The following is a 17,694-nucleotide window of genomic DNA, read 5'->3' as shown; positions in this document are numbered from 1 at the left end:
ATGTAACGAAAAGCAATTAACATGTTCAGAGAAACACAGACAGTGAACTAATTTTTCCTTTTAAACACAAGCCCGTGGTCTCGATGAGTGATCCATGACGTTAGGATATTTACATTTATGCACTATAATTATTGCAGCCGTCTCTAGCCCGAGGATGTATAAGCAGCTGTTGAGTCCAAATGAACCATTTTGTAAACAGAGCTAATGGTTTAAGGGAAAATAAAACAAAGAAACCATAAGCAACTGAAGTTACCGTTTGAATTACCGTTAAAATCCGATTTTCAGCTCCTCTTTTTTTTGCTCTTTAAAAACATTACATATGTAAAAAAAAAAAAAAAAAATAAGAAGAAAAAACCAACACATTTTAAAGGGTATAAAGAATCAATACTTATTTACAGTTTATAATAATAATAATAATAATAAGCACAGTTATAGTACATTAGTTATACTAATTATATAATAACTATATTATCTAATCAAAATTAAATACAACACAATTTTTAAAAATAATAATATAATCAATAGAGATGAGTAAAACTAATAATAATAATACTTTTTTTGGCACTTTATTGTTACAGTTTATTATTCTTCTGAATGCAATGCAAGGGTGCGGTCTTACCCCTTGTGCTACAAACACTTCGTACACACAGCATATCCCGATCACAGTGATTCCCTGCTCCTTACACAGAGTTGCTACGGCGACAAGGAACACCGTCAGAATGATTGGTGTCCACACTGAAAACAGTCACACACAGGGTTTCAATGAGCATGAGTATTCAGAATCAAGACACGCACACAAAACACACTTTTTTTCTTGTTTAAGGCCCTTTTTAAAAAACATTTATTCATACACGCAAGCAATCTGGCCCTGCTCAGATACAAATTCTTCTCCCGTACTGATGAGTGCTTCTCGAGCCAGAAAACCAAACTTTGTTTTTTTTCCATTTTCATTCATGTATGCTTAATGACAGAATGGGATGTGGGGGGGGGGGGGTCTCATCACTACTAATTTCAATTTCTTAACAGAGGACGTCATTTGTAAGTGGAATTTTGCTTCAGTATTCAATTATACAGTGTTGATTGTTATAACTCATCTGGCACAAAATGACGGATCACTCCTGCATGATTGATTGATTACAGACACACAATTAGGCAGGCAGGCAGACAAAGGCAGGCAGGCAGACAAAGAGGCAGGCAGGCAGACAGACAGACAAAGAGGCAGGCAGGCAGACAGACAGACAAAGAGGCAGGCAGGTAGACAGACAGACAAAGAGGCAGGCAGGCAGACAGACAGACAAAGAGGCAGGCAGGCAGACAGACAGACAAAGAGGCAGGCAGGCAGACAGACAAAGAGGCAGGCAGGCAGGCAGACAAAGAGGCAGGCAGGCAGGCAGGCAGACAAAGAGGCAGGCAGGCAGGCAGGCAGACAAAGAGGCAGGCAGACAAAGAGGCAGGCAGGCAGGCAGGCAGGCAGACAGACAGACAGACAGACAAAGAGGCAGGCAGGCAGGCAGACAAAGAGGCAGGCAGGCAGGCAGGCAGGCAGACAAAGAGGCAGGCAGGCAGGCAGGCAGGCAGGAAGACAAAGAGGCAGGCAGGCAGGCAGACAGACAAAGAGGCAGGCAGGCAGGCAGACAGACAAAGAGGCAGGCAGGCAGACAGACAGACAAAGAGGCAGGCAGGCAGACAGACAGACAAAGAGGCAGGCAGGCAGACAGACAAAGAGGCAGGCAGGCAGACAGACAAAGAGGCAGGCAGGCAGACAGACAAAGAGGCAGGCAGGCAGGCAGGCAGACAAAGAGGCAGGCAGGCAGGCAGGCAGACAAAGAGGCAGGCAGGCAGGCAGGCAGACAAAGAGGCAGGCAGGCAGACAAAGAGGCAGGCAGGCAGGCAGGCAGGCAGGCAGACAGACAAAGAGGCAGGCAGGCAGGCAGGCAGACAGACAAAGAGGCAGGCAGGCAGGCAGGAAGACAAAGAGGCAGGCAGGCAGGCAGACAGACAAAGAGGCAGGCAGGCAGGCAGACAGACAAAGAGGCGGCAAGCAGATGAACTTGTATAGCTGATCAGCAACAGATCAAGACGTTGAATTATGTGTTTAAAAATGTGACGTCATCAACGTAAGGAATAAAGCACTCCTGTGTGGTGCTGTTACAGGAAAATAACCAATGTTAAACATAGCGCTGTGATGACGTGGAGTTACTGATACCACGCTGTAGTTGATTATTTTCCTATTGTAGTGTTTTTTTCCTCTTAAACCACAAAGATTATGACTTTTTAACTTAACTAACAGCATTATCCATTTATAGTTACATGAGGTTCAACATCACGTTTTCACTTGCGTTAAAGCGACTACCGCTTTCTCTCCTTCACCCGCTTTAATGTCTTGAAGTTAATTAGACAAAACAAAACGTCTGTTCTCACGGTACTGAGAAACTGCAACACATAAATCCCTCTGACATTGGAGACTCCTTCCTTTTTATAAAAAATTTTAAAAAAGACATATAAATGTCTACTTAGAGAAAATTATGACACTTTTTCAGGTTAAGACAGTATACAGTGTGCGCTGTACAAGTCCTTGTGAAGGAGCAGTTACAGTAGAAGTGTCAACGAGCGCATTACCACAAACGTGTGATTTACAGTTGTGTTGCTGTCAGAGCTGCCAATATAGAAAATTAATCAATACCTTGTGATGTGTGCCATGCCAATTTATTTATTTGTTCAGCTGTAATTAGCAAGACTCAACACAACAATGTCATATTTAGGTGGAAAACACAATATTCCTTCCGTCCAAAAAAAAAGAGAGAGAGAGTTGGCATGATTACGCTGTAAGATCTTGGTCAATGGCACGTTACCTCACGAAGTGAGAACACATGCCCTCTCACAGCAGTATGTGCCGTTCTGAGAGGTTTGCGTTGAGTGAAAATGACTTTAAACGCTCTCTGGGTGGGGAACACTGAAAGCATGTCACAGCTTGGCAATGTGGCCTGAGAAGAACCTGTTTAGGCATGTATAAAAAAGCAAAATAATAAAAAGAAACAAACAACAGTAAAAAGCACTAATGACTAATCTTACCGATGGAGCGATCGGCACCTTTCGACTTGGTGTACGCCAGGAACGCTGCCAGGAGAAAGATTGAGGACAGCAGTTCGGCTCTCCCCACAACGCCTGTGACCTGGCAGGAAAAGAAATGAACCCGAGATCAATTTACAACTCAACATGTGGGTCTCTGAGGAGGGAGACAAAATGGACAGCAGGTGTAAACATGTGAGCCGTAAACAAAAAAATTTTAAACAACACAAGCTGCATAAAAAAACTTATACGCCTAAAGGCAAATAAAACTAATTGCACCGTGGTTACAACTGATTTCTGACAGCTTCTGTCAGCGGTGCAAATTACACATCTACAACTTACACACGAATACACAATGGGCAACTTGCGAACCAAGGCAATATGATGGGGGAAAAAGAAACATATATACAAGCGTATACTTGTTATTTCTATGAGGAGTAACACACATCACGATATACAGAACTGCCAGCAAAAATGCTGCTTCTAAAACCACGACAAAAAAAAATCGCTTTTTAAAACCAGTCACAACATGTAATTGTTATTTTATTAATTTTTTTGTTAGAAATGATAGTCATGCTATTGAGATTATTATTATCATCGTCATATTAGGGGTGGGGCGATACAAGAAAATATGTATCATGGTATGTAGGTTTGCGAATCATTTCCCAGCAACACCATAGTTACATGAATTTAAAAAATAATAATAAAAAAATTTATGAATTTAAAAATTTTTTTAAAAACATTTCATATTTAATGTCTGTACGAAATGTATTTTTTAAAATACTTTTAAATATGAAAGTTTTAAATATATTAAGATAAAATAAGAATTTTTATTTTAAAAAATCATGATAATCACTACATCTCAGAAATGTGTTTTATCATTATATTATTATTACTATTATGACTGTTGTTGTTAATAATAATAATAATAATAATAATAATAATAATAATAATAATAACATCGTATCACCTAGCTCTACATGTAAACCAGATAGAGTAGGTATTCGTAAACATATGTATTAAATAGTATTAAAAATATTTGATGATGATGTAGACCAGTGTTCAAGAAAAATGGTTTGGAAAATGAAATAAAAACAAAACAAAAACATAAATTAAAAGAAAAATACATAAAGTAATAATTTCCACAAGGCCATGTTTGCTTTACAATTTTGGGGGAAAAAAAAAAGTCACTAATTTAATTTTTAAAAAAAAATTTCACAAATTCTAAATAAATGAAAAGGAAATAAATAAATATTTAAATAAACACGTTTCAACCGTATATCCAGCAAAGCCTTCAGATCTCACAAAACCAAAACACCACGCTGTCCATTACTGCCACCACATGGAGCTCCGCACCGACACACAACAAACAACGGCTCGACAGTCACAAACACACACAGCTCTCACACACTGCTTATACTTTCACATCCAGTCACACTCTCACCCGGCCATGTGACGATGTAACAGCGATATCGTCATAAATATCGGCACGATATACTTTTCTGAGATATCACCGGTGTTATATCGTTTTATCATATTTTTCATGAATCTGATATGAAACAGCTGATGTTAAGATTCTCTACTCGGTCCTTAAGATTGCAAAAAACATTAGAATTTATAATAATTATAGGAATGTATTTCTCATTACATTTTAACCAAATTTATTTTGTAGCCATTAAATCTTTTTAATGTTTATAATAACAATTACAAACTGCGACCTGAAGCAGTTGATCTCAAGTTTAAATTTTGAACTCAAGACCATGTATTGTATTTTTTTAAATGTAATATTAGAATTTAATCAGAATTGCTGAATTTAGAATTATAATTATTGAAATGTATGTTTTTCTCCCGTTCAGGTTTAAGTAATTTATTTTTGCCAATAATTTTTTACCGTTGAAATTAAAATGAATTATTGTTAAAAAAAAAATTAAAATAAAAATGATCATTTGGGCTGGAAGCAATTTTAATGTTTAAATTATGCACTGAAAATAATTTTTTTTTTAACAATTTAAAAATGGTTTCTTTTTGAATAAACATTTCTTCTTTAAAAAAAAAAATCTTTTCATTTATTTCTAGAATTATATTTGAATTATTGCCTTTATTTCTTTTTCTTCTTTTTTGGTTTTAAGCTGTTTATTTTTTAAGCCATCAAATCTTTTTATAACCATTATAACAAACTTTGATTCAAAGCTATTTTGATGTCAAGATCAATATAAGTAAAACCAGATATTCCATAAATTCTTACAGTATTACAACAATAAAATGTAACATTCCAAACAGTGTCAACAACAATAGTTAATGTATATAAGGTCAATTCATTTTAATATTTGATAAGAATTCTAGAATTTTCTTTTCCTGGTGAGACATTTCGTAAGACTTCTAGGTACGTCTTTTCTGAGTAGAACTGTTTAGTATTATTGAGAGTAGGACAGTCCAGTAATATATGCTTAACAGTCATTCTAGTTTTTTGTGCAGAATCCTAAAACCGGATATTTGACACATGGTAGAAGTCGGCACACTCCCAGACAGACACAGTTATTGACACATTCATGAACAGGAAGTCCTGAACAGAGCAGTCTGTTGTCTCCACTCTGTCCTGCAGTCACAGCTCTAGATTCATTCGCAGGGTAGATTCCAGACGGCTTAGTGTCTGGAAAAAATGTCCGTTCCACAGTAAAAGCCCCTTTTGTGCAAACTCTGAGTACACTGACCAACTGACCTAACCAACGACTGACCGAACGAACAAATGACACGTAACTACAGTTCAGCCATCTCCTGGGGCTGGGTTTCTGAATACGAGCTGTGAAATCACTCGCAAATAACGACGTCACTTCAAGGCCCGGTTAAGTAAAGTAAAAGTAATCAGCGCACGGCACATGTTGCGTGTTTCTGGCCACTCAGCCAGATTTTTCACCAGGAGTCAAAGTTGCTGAAGCCTTTGGACTTCAGACCATAGGACGATCTCACAAGCGTAGTACGAGACGCAAGAGAACCCAGATCCGAACGGGGCTCGCCAGCTGAGCGGGAGAAAGTAATGAGTAATAATAATGAGAAACAGAGACCTGCAGTGGAGTCTCTCAATGGAAGACGGGTTAATTTGCCGACACGAGGAAATAAAGCTGGGTTGCAGTCTTTAAGGCTTGCGAGTAGGTATGGGTACCAAAACCCGGTATTAAATTGTCCCCAGTGCTAAATTATGAAAGTGACACTATCGGTTTTGCTTTCGGTACTGGAGAAATTAAGAAAATATATTTCCTATTTATTATTGCTAAATAATAAACGTTATCTTGCACATTTGATCTCACCAACCATGTCTAATTTGCGATAATATTAAGACATTCATTTTCATTAAGACATGCATTTACATTATTCGCAATGCAGAAGGGAGATCTCTCGTGCGTGGAGGCCATCTGTTACACGCAACAAAAAAAAACAACAAAAAAAAATGCTTGGAAAACTGAAGTCGGGGTATAAATTGTAAATAATCCTAACGAGTGATTTGCTGTAACTAAACTTATTATGAAGTGGAATTATATAACGTTATATAAATTATATAACGTGTATGTGCTCCACGTTGAACACACACAGAGATACTTATTGAATTCTTGTCTAGTGTCCTGATAAACATGCTGATTCTTTTCCTTCATGTGGACCCCTTTCGTGTTTAGGCGGCCAGAGATGTTCATGACAGTCTCCCTTGCCCATTCTGATGCCAACAGACATCAAAAAAAAGTTTTGTTTTTTTTTTTGCTCTACTGCAAAGTCAGAAAAGCAGGCTATTAGGGTGCAGGATTACAAAATAGGTGGAAAGGAAACAATTATCTGTATACGAGATACAACAAAACCAATTTTGGTCAAAGCCACAGAATTCATGTTTTCCGATAGATGTTTATACTGAGAGCTGTCGTAAAAGATGGAATCTAATGATGACTACAGATACTGTTGTCAATCTTTCCCAGCCCCGTGGTGGATAACCCAATTCCAAAGGGATGCAGTCAACTGAGAGGAAGAAAACAGTAAGAATAATGAGAAACAGAGACCTGCACTGGAGTGTCTCTATGGAGGACAACATACTTGATGAATAATGGCAGGAACAGTGTCTGTACAATGTCAGTGTAGGAGAACTACTACAGTTGTGTACACAAGGAACAAATCTGGGTTGTAGTGGACCAAGATAATCGACGTGTGTGGGTTTCTTGTGTTCACAAATGCTCCCAAACTGTTGGAGCAATCACAGAAGGTCTCGATCTTCTCATGATTTGTATTTCAGAGAACGTGTCAAGTCGTCAAGTTCAGGGATGATGGAAGGAAGTTCACAAGGAAGCCTACCATACCGCCATACTGCCTCTTCCTAGAAATTACTGGCGTAGCAAATTACATCGGACGCTTACTGTATGCGCGTCCGACTGTCGGAGGTACTCCAAGACAAATAATCACGGCAGCTTAACATGACCGACTAGATTTGAATGTTTTATGAAGTTACTTATTTTAGTTTACATATACAGTGGTGCTTGAAAGTTTGTGAACCCTTTAGAATTTTCTACATTTCTGCATAAATATGACATAAATCATCTTCAGTCCTGAAAGTAGATAAAGAGAACCCAGTTAAACGAATGAAACAAAAATATTGTACTTGGTCATTTAATTATTGAGGAAAATGATCCAATATTACATGTCCGTGAGTGGCAAAAGTGGCAAAAGAACCTTTGCTTTCAGTATCTGGTGTGACACCCTTGTGCAGCAATAACTGCAACTAAACATTTCCGGTAACTGTTGATCAGTCCTGCCCATCGAATTTTAACCCGCTCCTCAGTACAGAGCAGCTTCAACTCTGGGATGTTGATGGGTTTCCTCACATGAACTGCTTGGTCCTTCAACAACTTTTCTACAGGAGTTCTAATGTCAGGACTTTGACTTGGCCATTCTAAAACATTAACTTTATTCTTCTTTAACTATTCTTTAGTAGAACGAGTTGTGTGCTTAGGGTCATTTTCTCGCTGCATGACCCACTTTCCCTGGAGGTTAATTTTATGGACAGATGTCCTGACATTTTCCTTTAGAATTCATTGTTCAATCAAAGATGGCAAGCCCAGATGCAGCAAAACAGGCCAAAACCATGATACTACCACCACCATCATGTTTCACAGATGGGATAAGGTTCTTATGCTGGAATGCAGCGTTTTCCTTTCTCCAAACATGACGCTTCTCATTTAAACCAAAAATTCTATTTTGGCCTCATCTGCCCACAAAACATTTTTCCAATAGCCTTCTGACTTGTCCACATGATCTTTAGCAAACTGCAGACTGGCAGCAATGTTCTTTTTGGAGAGCAGTGACTTTCTTCTTGCAACTCTGCCAAGCACACCATTGTTGGTCAGTGTTCTCAAGATGGTGAACTCATGAGCATTAACATTAGCCAATGTGAGAGAGGCCTTTAGTTTATTAGAAGTTACTCTGGGTTCCTTTGTGAATTCTTGTATGTCTTGCTCTTGGAGTGATCTTTGTTGTTTGACCACTCCTGGGGGGTAACAATGGTCTTAAATTACCTCCATTTGTACACAGTCTATCTGACCATGGATTGGTGGAGTCCAAACTCTTTAGCAAAGGTTTTGTAACCTTTTCCAGCCTGATGAGCATCAACAACTCTTTTTCTGAGGTCCTCAGAAACCTCCTCTGTTCAGGCCATGATACACTTCCACAAACATGTGAAGACAAATAAAAAACAGGCCGCTCACTCACACGTGATTGTCATCCCATTGAACACCTGACTATTTTCACCGTCAAAGTAACAGCTAAACCTAAAGGTTCACATACTTTTGCCACTCACAGATATATTAGATCATTTTCCTCAATAAATAAATGACCAAGTATAATATTTGTGTCTCATTTGTTTAATTGGGTTCTCTTCATCTTTATTTATTACGCCGATAATTTATTACGCCTGGAGGAGGGAGGTCTCATAAAAATTCCAAAAAAGTCATAAACTTCAAACTGGGGCCCAGAGCAATGTTCTTTCAATAAAGAGCACCATTTCCTCTTCAAACACCACTTGCATGGTCTGCTCTGTATAATGCAGCCTATGTGGTCTCTCTCACTTTGTTTGTTTAGACGTGAGGTAATGGAGCATAGAAAAGTAGTTAAAAGTCAAATAAACTTCATTAAATGCTTGTATCAAACCATTAATTCGGAAAACAGCACATGATTGTCAGCTAATAAACTTTACTTGCTCATATAGTGTGTTAATATATGTAATAACACCCCAAATTGCATAATTTTTAAATAACAGCACTGTCTGGAGTGTAGGGCTGCAACTAACGATTATTTTGATAATCGATTGATCTGTCGATTATTTCTTTGATTAATCGATTAGCTGGATTAGAAGGGCGGTTTTTCTTTTCTGTGTTGTTTTTTGGGGGGGGTGGGGGACATGTTATTTCACATTCTGCCCAATGTTGTCCTTCAAACATCTGGATGAGCATTTATGTAAAATGGAAATACTGGCATGAATTTCTAACATTTACAGATAAAGATATAAAGGTAAAAATGTCATTTCTGCGCTGAGGAAACCATGTCTGGAACACATTAAACAGCACACGCATCTGTCGCAGCATCTGACACGACAAGCCACTTTAATACACTTACGGGTTTGTTTGAAGCGCTTAATATAAAACATTCATGTTTTGGACGATCTGTATCGTGCACTTTTCCTGCAACAGCTCACTATGTGACCTCCGCTATTTTTCAGATGCGTTTTATTCATAGAAATGCGTTTTTCACCATTGTGAAGTGACGTCACTGTGGATAACCCAGCCAGTGACATCACAGACCTAATCCATAATGAAATTCCATGTCGATTATTTTTGATTTTATCTATTAGTTGTTGCAGCCCTACTGGAGCGCATTATTCCACTTATGCAAAGCCATGTGTCAACGATTACAATGTTTAATTTTTTCACAAACAACTTGTGATGCATTTTTGCGATTTATAGTTAGATTTAATGTTGTACAGTGCCAGAAAGACAAGTTATCTCCTGTTCTCACCTACATCCCTGTGTATGCGATTTTACTATAGAAACAATAATAAATTAGAACAAGTGGATTAATATAAACCTGTCATTCATGTTACAGCTGGAACTACTGTCCAACTCGTGCTGTTCCACAAAAATAATACAGAGTCAGATTTGGGAATTCAAGCGCGCTGTGGCAGGGCTCTATGGTAACAATTTCTTGTGCTCCTAATTACAAAAATTAGAGTGAAAGTGTGAAAGTAACTGTTGTGCGGTGTAGATGCATTTTGGACTTCCTGTAGTTTTTATTCCGATTGTATTATACAACTCCAAACAGGTCACTCACACCGGTGCGCCAAAATATTTCTTTCACAGTCGCACAAAGTACCTTTCAGTCACAAATGCGAGTAAAATGATCGCACTGTAGAGCACTGTGTGGTATAATAATATTAACTTGCCCATAGTGAGAAAGCAGAGAAACAAAGTTCCAGTGAATGATGTGTAAACCGAATCAGTCGAGTTGAAAAGCTTGGCCTGTACAATAATTCAAGATTACAGCGCCGTTTCTTAATTTGTTTAACTGTTTTTTTAACCACTGAACTTCAGCTGGCATTAAATGCGTTTGAAGCATCTAATGTCAACATCAAAAATCGTTAGATCTATTAAACAACTTAGAACATAGCACCTTTCGTTTGAACCCACCCACTTTTCAAGTGATCAAATTGATTTTTTAAACAATTAATAGCTGTGAATGTGTACTCTTGGTTTGAGCCCTAGGTTTAACCTGTTAAGACTGCATTTGTTGTTAAAAAGGATAAACCATAGTGAAGACCAGAGAGCTGTCTATGGGAGAAAAGCAAGCTATTTTGAAGCAGAGAAAAGAGGGAAAATCAATCAATCAGAGGCATTGCACAAGCACTGGGCATAGCCAATACAACAATTTGGAATGTCCTGAAAAAGAAAGACAACACTAACCGGACATCGAACAAGTCGGCCAAGGAAAACAAAAGACGTCGATGAACACTGAAGAAAAACTCAGTCAATGATATCACCAACAACCTCAACAGGGCAGGTGTGAAGGTAACACAATCCACTGTCCCAAGAAGACTTCGAGAGCAGAAATATAGAGGCCATACCACAAGATGCAAACCACTCATCAGCAGTAAGGATCAGAAAGCCAGATTGGAATTCGCAAAGAAATACAGAAATGAGCCACAAAAGTTCTGGAATCAAGATTAACCTCTACCAAAGTGATGGAAAGACCAAAGTGTGGACAAAGAAAGGAGCTGCTCATGATACAAAACATACAAGCTGATCGGTCAAGCATGGTGGAGGTAGTGTCATGACTTGGGCTTGCATGGCTGCTTCTGGAACAGGCTCACTAAACTTTATTGATTAAAACAGCAAGACAGTGACCCAAAGCACACTGCCAACTCAACAAAGGACTTCATCAGGGAGAACAAGTGGAAGATTTTAGACTGGCCAAGTCAATCACCAGACCTTAACCCAATTGAGCAGAATTTCACCTCCTGAAGAGAAGACTAAAGGGAGAAACTCCCCAAAAGAAGCTGAAAGAGGCTGCGGTAAAAGCCTGGAAAAGCAACACAAAAGAAGAAGAAATCAACAATTTGGTGATGTTAGTGCGTTGCAGGCTTGATGCAGTTATTGCAAGCAAGGGATATGCAACCAAATATTAAGTGTTATTTACTTTAATACTATATGTTCCTATCATTTTCACCTAAACACTGGGTGGATTGCCACCAAATGTGCCATTTTCGAAGTTGTTTAACGCATCTAGATGAATATATGAGGAAATGAAAGTTGAAATTCTGATCCATCGTCTCATATTCGTCTTTTGATCTCAAACCCAAATATCGTCAGAGTATAGCACAAACAAAAGAATGGGCCTTGTCGTTCCAATACTTTCGTAGGCAAGTGTATGTTTCAGTACTCACAGCCTCGGTGTGGACCGGATGGACGGCGAACAGCAGCGCGGCCACCAGGCTGGTCGTGCGGTCCATCAGCAGGCGGCAGAAGCGCAGGAAGAGGATGCACACGGCCACGTGAAGAACCACGTTGAGAAGATGGTAGGACGCTGGACTCAGCTCACTCAGCAGGTAGTTTAGGCGAAAGGTGAGCACAGTGAGCGGCCTGTAGGATTTATGGCTTCGCTCCTGCAGGCAAAGACGTGTAGAGGGGTTTCAAATAAATGATCCAATCAACAATCCAACAGCTGCACTTTGACTTTCATTATAAGTGTGTTTCAGTTAACTGTTTTTTTCTTCCCCAAGTACATGGAAACATGTGGAAGAGACTGCGACAGCAATGAGAGTTAGATTGGAAAAAAATCAGAGTATCCCTTTAACTGCTCAGCTTTATGCTAGAACTGGATTTGAAATGCTTTGAATAAACACAGCTCTCATAACTACATAGGGAATAAATGACAAGTAAATCTGTATTGAAACTGCATCTGATTTTTTTTTTTAAGTTAAATGATACCAAACATTTGACAGCCATTATAAATGACAAACATCCACCTCTGACATGGGGGTCCCCCAAAAATCATTGAGAAACAGGTTCTGAATTGGCGTCGAGGGACGAAGGTCCTTGTTATCCAAGATGGCGGAGACGTCGTCGAACACAAAGCCGCACAGCCAGCTGTTCCAGTAGCAGCCCAACACCAGCGCAGCGAGCAGACACGTTTCCTTCCATGACACCACAGCCATCGTCGCCAGGACACCTCACTGAGCACTGTGAAGGAGAGAAATGATTAACTGTAAAAGCTGTATTAATCATGGCTTTAATACAAACTAGAGATGTATCGCTGATAATCGGTTTCAGCTGATAAAGGCAATTTTTCACGCTATCAGCTAATAGTTTAAAAACATCGGATGATCAGGGCTGATTATATCCTGTCAATCAAAAGAGGGCGGGAAAACACATCGTATTCATGCTATGTGTAAAGATGATGTCTCTTGTGTGGAATGACGACAAAACTGCAGTTTGTAATCCCTGCACTGCTAAAATTTTACACCACACGCTGCAGCAGTGAAGCGGGAGTTTCGGAGTTGAGTCAAAATATTTTTGTCCCTGCGCTGCTCGAACCGAATTAAAGGTCCAGTACACCGTTGAAAGATTTAAATGAAGATGAGTTGACAAAAAATTATATCACAGAAAAAAATATGTGTAGAGTAGTATATTTCATATCCAGTTCATGTTACTATATATAAAAAAAAGTTGATATTATATATTACCAGTTTGATGTTCAATGATGGAGTAGAAATGCTTTAGTTTGTGGTGAGTGAATGTGAGACTAACAGGAGGTTTTTTTTTTATAATTCAGTCAATTAATTCTGTTAATATGAATTAATCACATTCAATAAATTAAGAAATCTTACTTTAATCTTCAGGATTGAGTTCACGTGTTACTGTTAATTTGAGTAAAGTGTTTTCTGTTTATGAGACCAGTTACTGTGAAACAACTTGTTGAAATGGAGAGAATAAAGTTTATATTTGCATTTCTTTCAGAATTGTGTAATTAATTATTATTAATTTAAAAGAAGGCATAAAAGGCAGAACTATCGGTATTCGTTATCGGTATCGGCTGAAATCACTCTGAGTAATCGGTTATCGGTATCGGCTGAGAAATTTAGGTGCATCTCTAATAAAAACGCACACATTACACAGTCATGGTGCGTGATCTGACCCGAATCACATCAGTGACTTTTTCAAAATACTACGATGCCATTTCGGTATATACTCATCAGAGCAGAATCAAAATGTGGAAGCGTTGAGGATTTGGTGAAGTTATTGTCTCTTTTATTGAAAAAGAAATCTCAGTTCAACGAGAACAATCATCAAAACTCCAATACACTCGACATCGAGTTCGCAACGTGTTGCATACTATAAAACATGAGCCTAATGGCGAGTCCATGTTCCAATATCTCCTCAAAACATTACGCCCCCCCTCGAAACAGTACGCCTCGTTCCCCCACCCGAAACATCGCGACCTTCCCCCCCCCTCCGCCGAGACATCGCGACTTTTCCCCCGGAGACATCGCGACTTTTCCCCCCGAGACATCGCGACTTTTCCCCCCGAGACATCGCGACTCCCCCCTCCGAGACATCGCGACTCTTCCCCCCGAGACATGGCGACTCTTCCCCCCGAGACATGGCGACTTTTCCCCCCCTCCCCGCGGCGACTTTTCCCCCCTCCCCGCCGAGACATGGCGACTTTTCCCCCCCTCCCCGCCGAGACATGGCGACTTTTCCCCCCCTCCCCGCCGAGACATGGCGACTTTTCTCCCCCCCTCCCCGCCGAGACATGGCGACTTTTCCCCCCCTCCCCGCCGAGACATGGCGACTTTCGCCCCCCCCGAGACATCGCCGCGACTCTTCTCCCCCCCCCCCCCCGAGACATCGCCGCGACTCTTCCCCCCCCCCCCGAGACATCGCGACTCTTCCCCCCGAGACATGGCGACTTTTCCCCGCCGAGACATGGCGACTTTTCCACGCCGAGACATGGCGACTTTTCCCCCCCTCCCCGCCGAGACATGGCGACTTTTCCCCCCCTCCCCGCCGAGACATGGCGACTTTCGCCCCCCCGAGACATCGCCGCGACTCTTCCCCCCCCCCCCGAGACATCGCGACTCTTCCCCCCGAGACATGGCGACTCTTCCCCCCGAGACATGGCGACTTTTCCCCGCCGAGACATGGCGACTTTTCCCCCCCTCCCCGCCGAGACATGGCGACTTTTCCCCCCCTCCCCGCCGAGACATGGCGACTTTTCCCCCCCTCCCCGCCGAGACATGGCGACTTTCGCCCCCCCCGAGACATCGCCGCGACTCTCCCCCCGAGACATCGCCGCGACTCTTCTCCCCCCCCCCCGAGACATCGCCGCGACTCTTCTCCCCCCCCCCGAGACATCGCCGCGACTCTTCTCCCCCCCCCCCCCGAGACATCGCCGCGACTCTTCTCCCCCCCCCCCGAGACATCGCCGCGACTCTTCTCCCCCCCCCCCCCCGAGACATCGCCGCGACTCTTCTCCCCCCCCCCCCCGAGACATCGCCGCGACTCTTCTCCCCCCCCCCCCCGAGACATCGCCGCGACTCTTCTCCCCCCCCCCCGAGACATCGCCGCGACTCTTCTCCCCCCCCCCCCGAGACATCGCCGCGACTCTTCTCCCCCCCCCCGAGACATCGCCGCGACTCTTCTCCCCCCCCCCCCCCGAGACATCGCCGCGACTCTTCTCCCCCCCCCGAGACATCGCCGCGACTCTTCTCCCCCCCCCGAGACATCGCCGCGACTCTTCTCCCCCCCCCGAGACATCGCCGCGACTCTTCTCCCCCCCCCGAGACATCGCCGCGACTCTTCTCCCCCCCCCGAGACATCGCCGCGACTCTTCTCCCCCCCCCCGAGACATCGCCGCGACTCTTCTCCCCCCCCCCCGAGACATCGCCGCGACTCTTCTCCCCCCCCCCCCGAGACATCGCCGCGACTCTTCTCCCCCCCCCCCGAGACATCGCCGCGACTCTTCTCCCCCCCCCCCGAGACATCGCCGCGACTCTTCTCCCCCCCCCCCCGAGACATCGCCGCGACTCTTCTCCCCCCCCCGAGACATCGCCGCGACTCTTCCCCCCCCGAGACATCGCCGCGACTCTTCCCCCCCCCGAGACATCGCCGCGACTCTTCCCCCCCCCGAGACATCGCCGCGACTCTTCCCCCCCCCGAGACATCGCCGCGACTCTTCCCCCCCCCGAGACATCGCCGCGACTCTTCCCCCCCCCGAGACATCGCCGCGACTCTTCCCCCCCCCCGAGACATCGCCGCGACTCTTCCCCCCCCCCGAGACATCGCCGCGACTCTTCCCCCCCCCCGAGACATCGCCGCGACTCTTCCCCCCCCCCCGAGACATCGCCGCGACTCTTCCCCCCCCCGAGACATCGCCGCGACTCTTCCCCCCCCCCGAGACATCGCCGCGACTCTTCCCCCCCCCGAGACATCGCCGCGACTCTTCTCCCCCCCCCGAGACATCGCCGCGACTCTTCTCCCCCCCCGAGACATCGCCGCGACTCTTCTCCCCCCCCGAGACATCGCCGCGACTCTTCTCCCCCCCCGAGACATCGCCGCGACTCTTCTCCCCCCCCCCGAGACATCGCCGCGACTCTTCTCCCCCCCCCCGAGACATCGCCGCGACTCTTCCCCCCCCCCGAGACATCGCCGCGACTCTTCCCCCCCCCCGAGACATCGCCGCGACTCTTCCCCCCCCCGAGACATCGCCGCGACTCTTCTCCCCCCCCCGAGACATCGCCGCGACTCTTCTCCCCCCCCGAGACATCGCCGCGACTCTTCTCCCCCCCCGAGACATCGCCGCGACTCTTCTCCCCCCCCCCGAGACATCGCCGCGACTCTTCTCCCCCCCCCGAGACATCGCCGCGACTCTTCTCCCCCCCCCCGAGACATCGCCGCGACTCTTCTCCCCCCCCGAGACATCGCCGCGACTCTTCTCCCCCCCTCCCCCGCCGAGACATGGCGACTCTTCCCCCCCCTCCCCCGCCGAAACATTACGACTTCCCCCCCCGTAGAAACATTGAGACCCCCCCCCCTTCCCCCCCACCCGAAACATTGAGACCCCCCCCCCCTTCCCCCCCACCCGAAACATTGAGACCCCCCCCCCCTTCCCCCCCACCCGAAACGTTATGACTTTTTCCTTGAAACATTATGACTTTATTCTCAAAACCTTTAAGTTTATTGTAAACACTGGTCCTAAAACAGAGTGGTCAAATCCAGATTCCAGTCTCCTCAATGCTGTGGTGTTTTTTTAAGTTTTATATCCAAGAGAGTTTAGCGTCCATCTTCTTTTAAGGTTGCACAAACCAAATGTCTTGTATAATACATCTGCTAGAGCACACAATATAATAGGCTTATTCCATTATAATGTAAGTGAGAACAGGAACTAACTTGTCTCTCAGATATTCCTTAACATTAAATCTTACTATAAAGCATTAAAATGTGCAACTTCTCATCCACTAAACAATTAAACATTGTAATCATTGGCAAATGTCTGTGGTATAAGCAGAATAATACAGTTTGGACTATACCACTATAGAAAACTAATGCACTTCGGGGTGGTGTGACTGGCACAACATGAAAGTGGAGTGCCTCTACCACCCCGCCTTGTGACTATATCTCAAAGAAAATCATCTTTGCCAGCAACATCAACATTAAAATATATATATTTTTAAATCACTGAAACTCCTCCAAAACATAACAAATGACCAAGAACGTGTGCTGTTTCATCTGTAATAAATATTAAAAGGCAAAGCAAGCACCTAGTAACTTTCAGAGTAGATAAACTAACACATGAAGCTTTCAGTTGTGCTTAGTCTGCAAATCTAGAAGTGAGGACATGACTGGGACATGACACTGTGTAAGGTGTAGAAAAAAAAACTGGATCATTGTATAAAAAACAGATGCAATCAAAATAATATACTGCACTACAGAATAAAGAAACAATAGTTTTGACACCCTATACGCTGCCCTATAAGGAGATGCATGTCTAATGTATGTAATGTGTATACATAAAGGAGATGACAGGCAGATTTTTAGTAATAATTAC

At 43.3% G+C, this 17,694-nt stretch overlaps 1 protein-coding gene across 1 annotated transcript in view; it reads right to left on the bottom strand.

Moving 5' to 3' along the window:
- Positions 1–17,694, bottom strand: part of tmtc3 (transmembrane O-mannosyltransferase targeting cadherins 3) — a 46,188-nt gene that overhangs the window by 27,997 nt on the left and 497 nt on the right. Inside the window, exons 2-5 of the mRNA XM_053631499.1 lie at positions 12,614–12,827; positions 12,032–12,250; positions 3,073–3,172; positions 620–735 (exon numbers count right to left, since the gene is read on the bottom strand). Coding sequence (XP_053487474.1) covers positions 620–735; positions 3,073–3,172; positions 12,032–12,250; positions 12,614–12,802 — 624 coding nt within the window. The 5' untranslated portion in view covers positions 12,803–12,827. The remainder of the gene's footprint in view (positions 1–619; positions 736–3,072; positions 3,173–12,031; positions 12,251–12,613; positions 12,828–17,694) is intronic.

This window comes from Ictalurus furcatus, chromosome 8 (genome assembly GCF_023375685.1).
Source record: "Ictalurus furcatus strain D&B chromosome 8, Billie_1.0, whole genome shotgun sequence".
NCBI classification, from domain to species: Eukaryota; Metazoa; Chordata; class Actinopteri; order Siluriformes; family Ictaluridae; genus Ictalurus; species Ictalurus furcatus.
The sequence above is the reverse complement of the archived record's forward strand: the minus strand, read 5'-3'. Positions and strand labels throughout refer to the sequence as shown.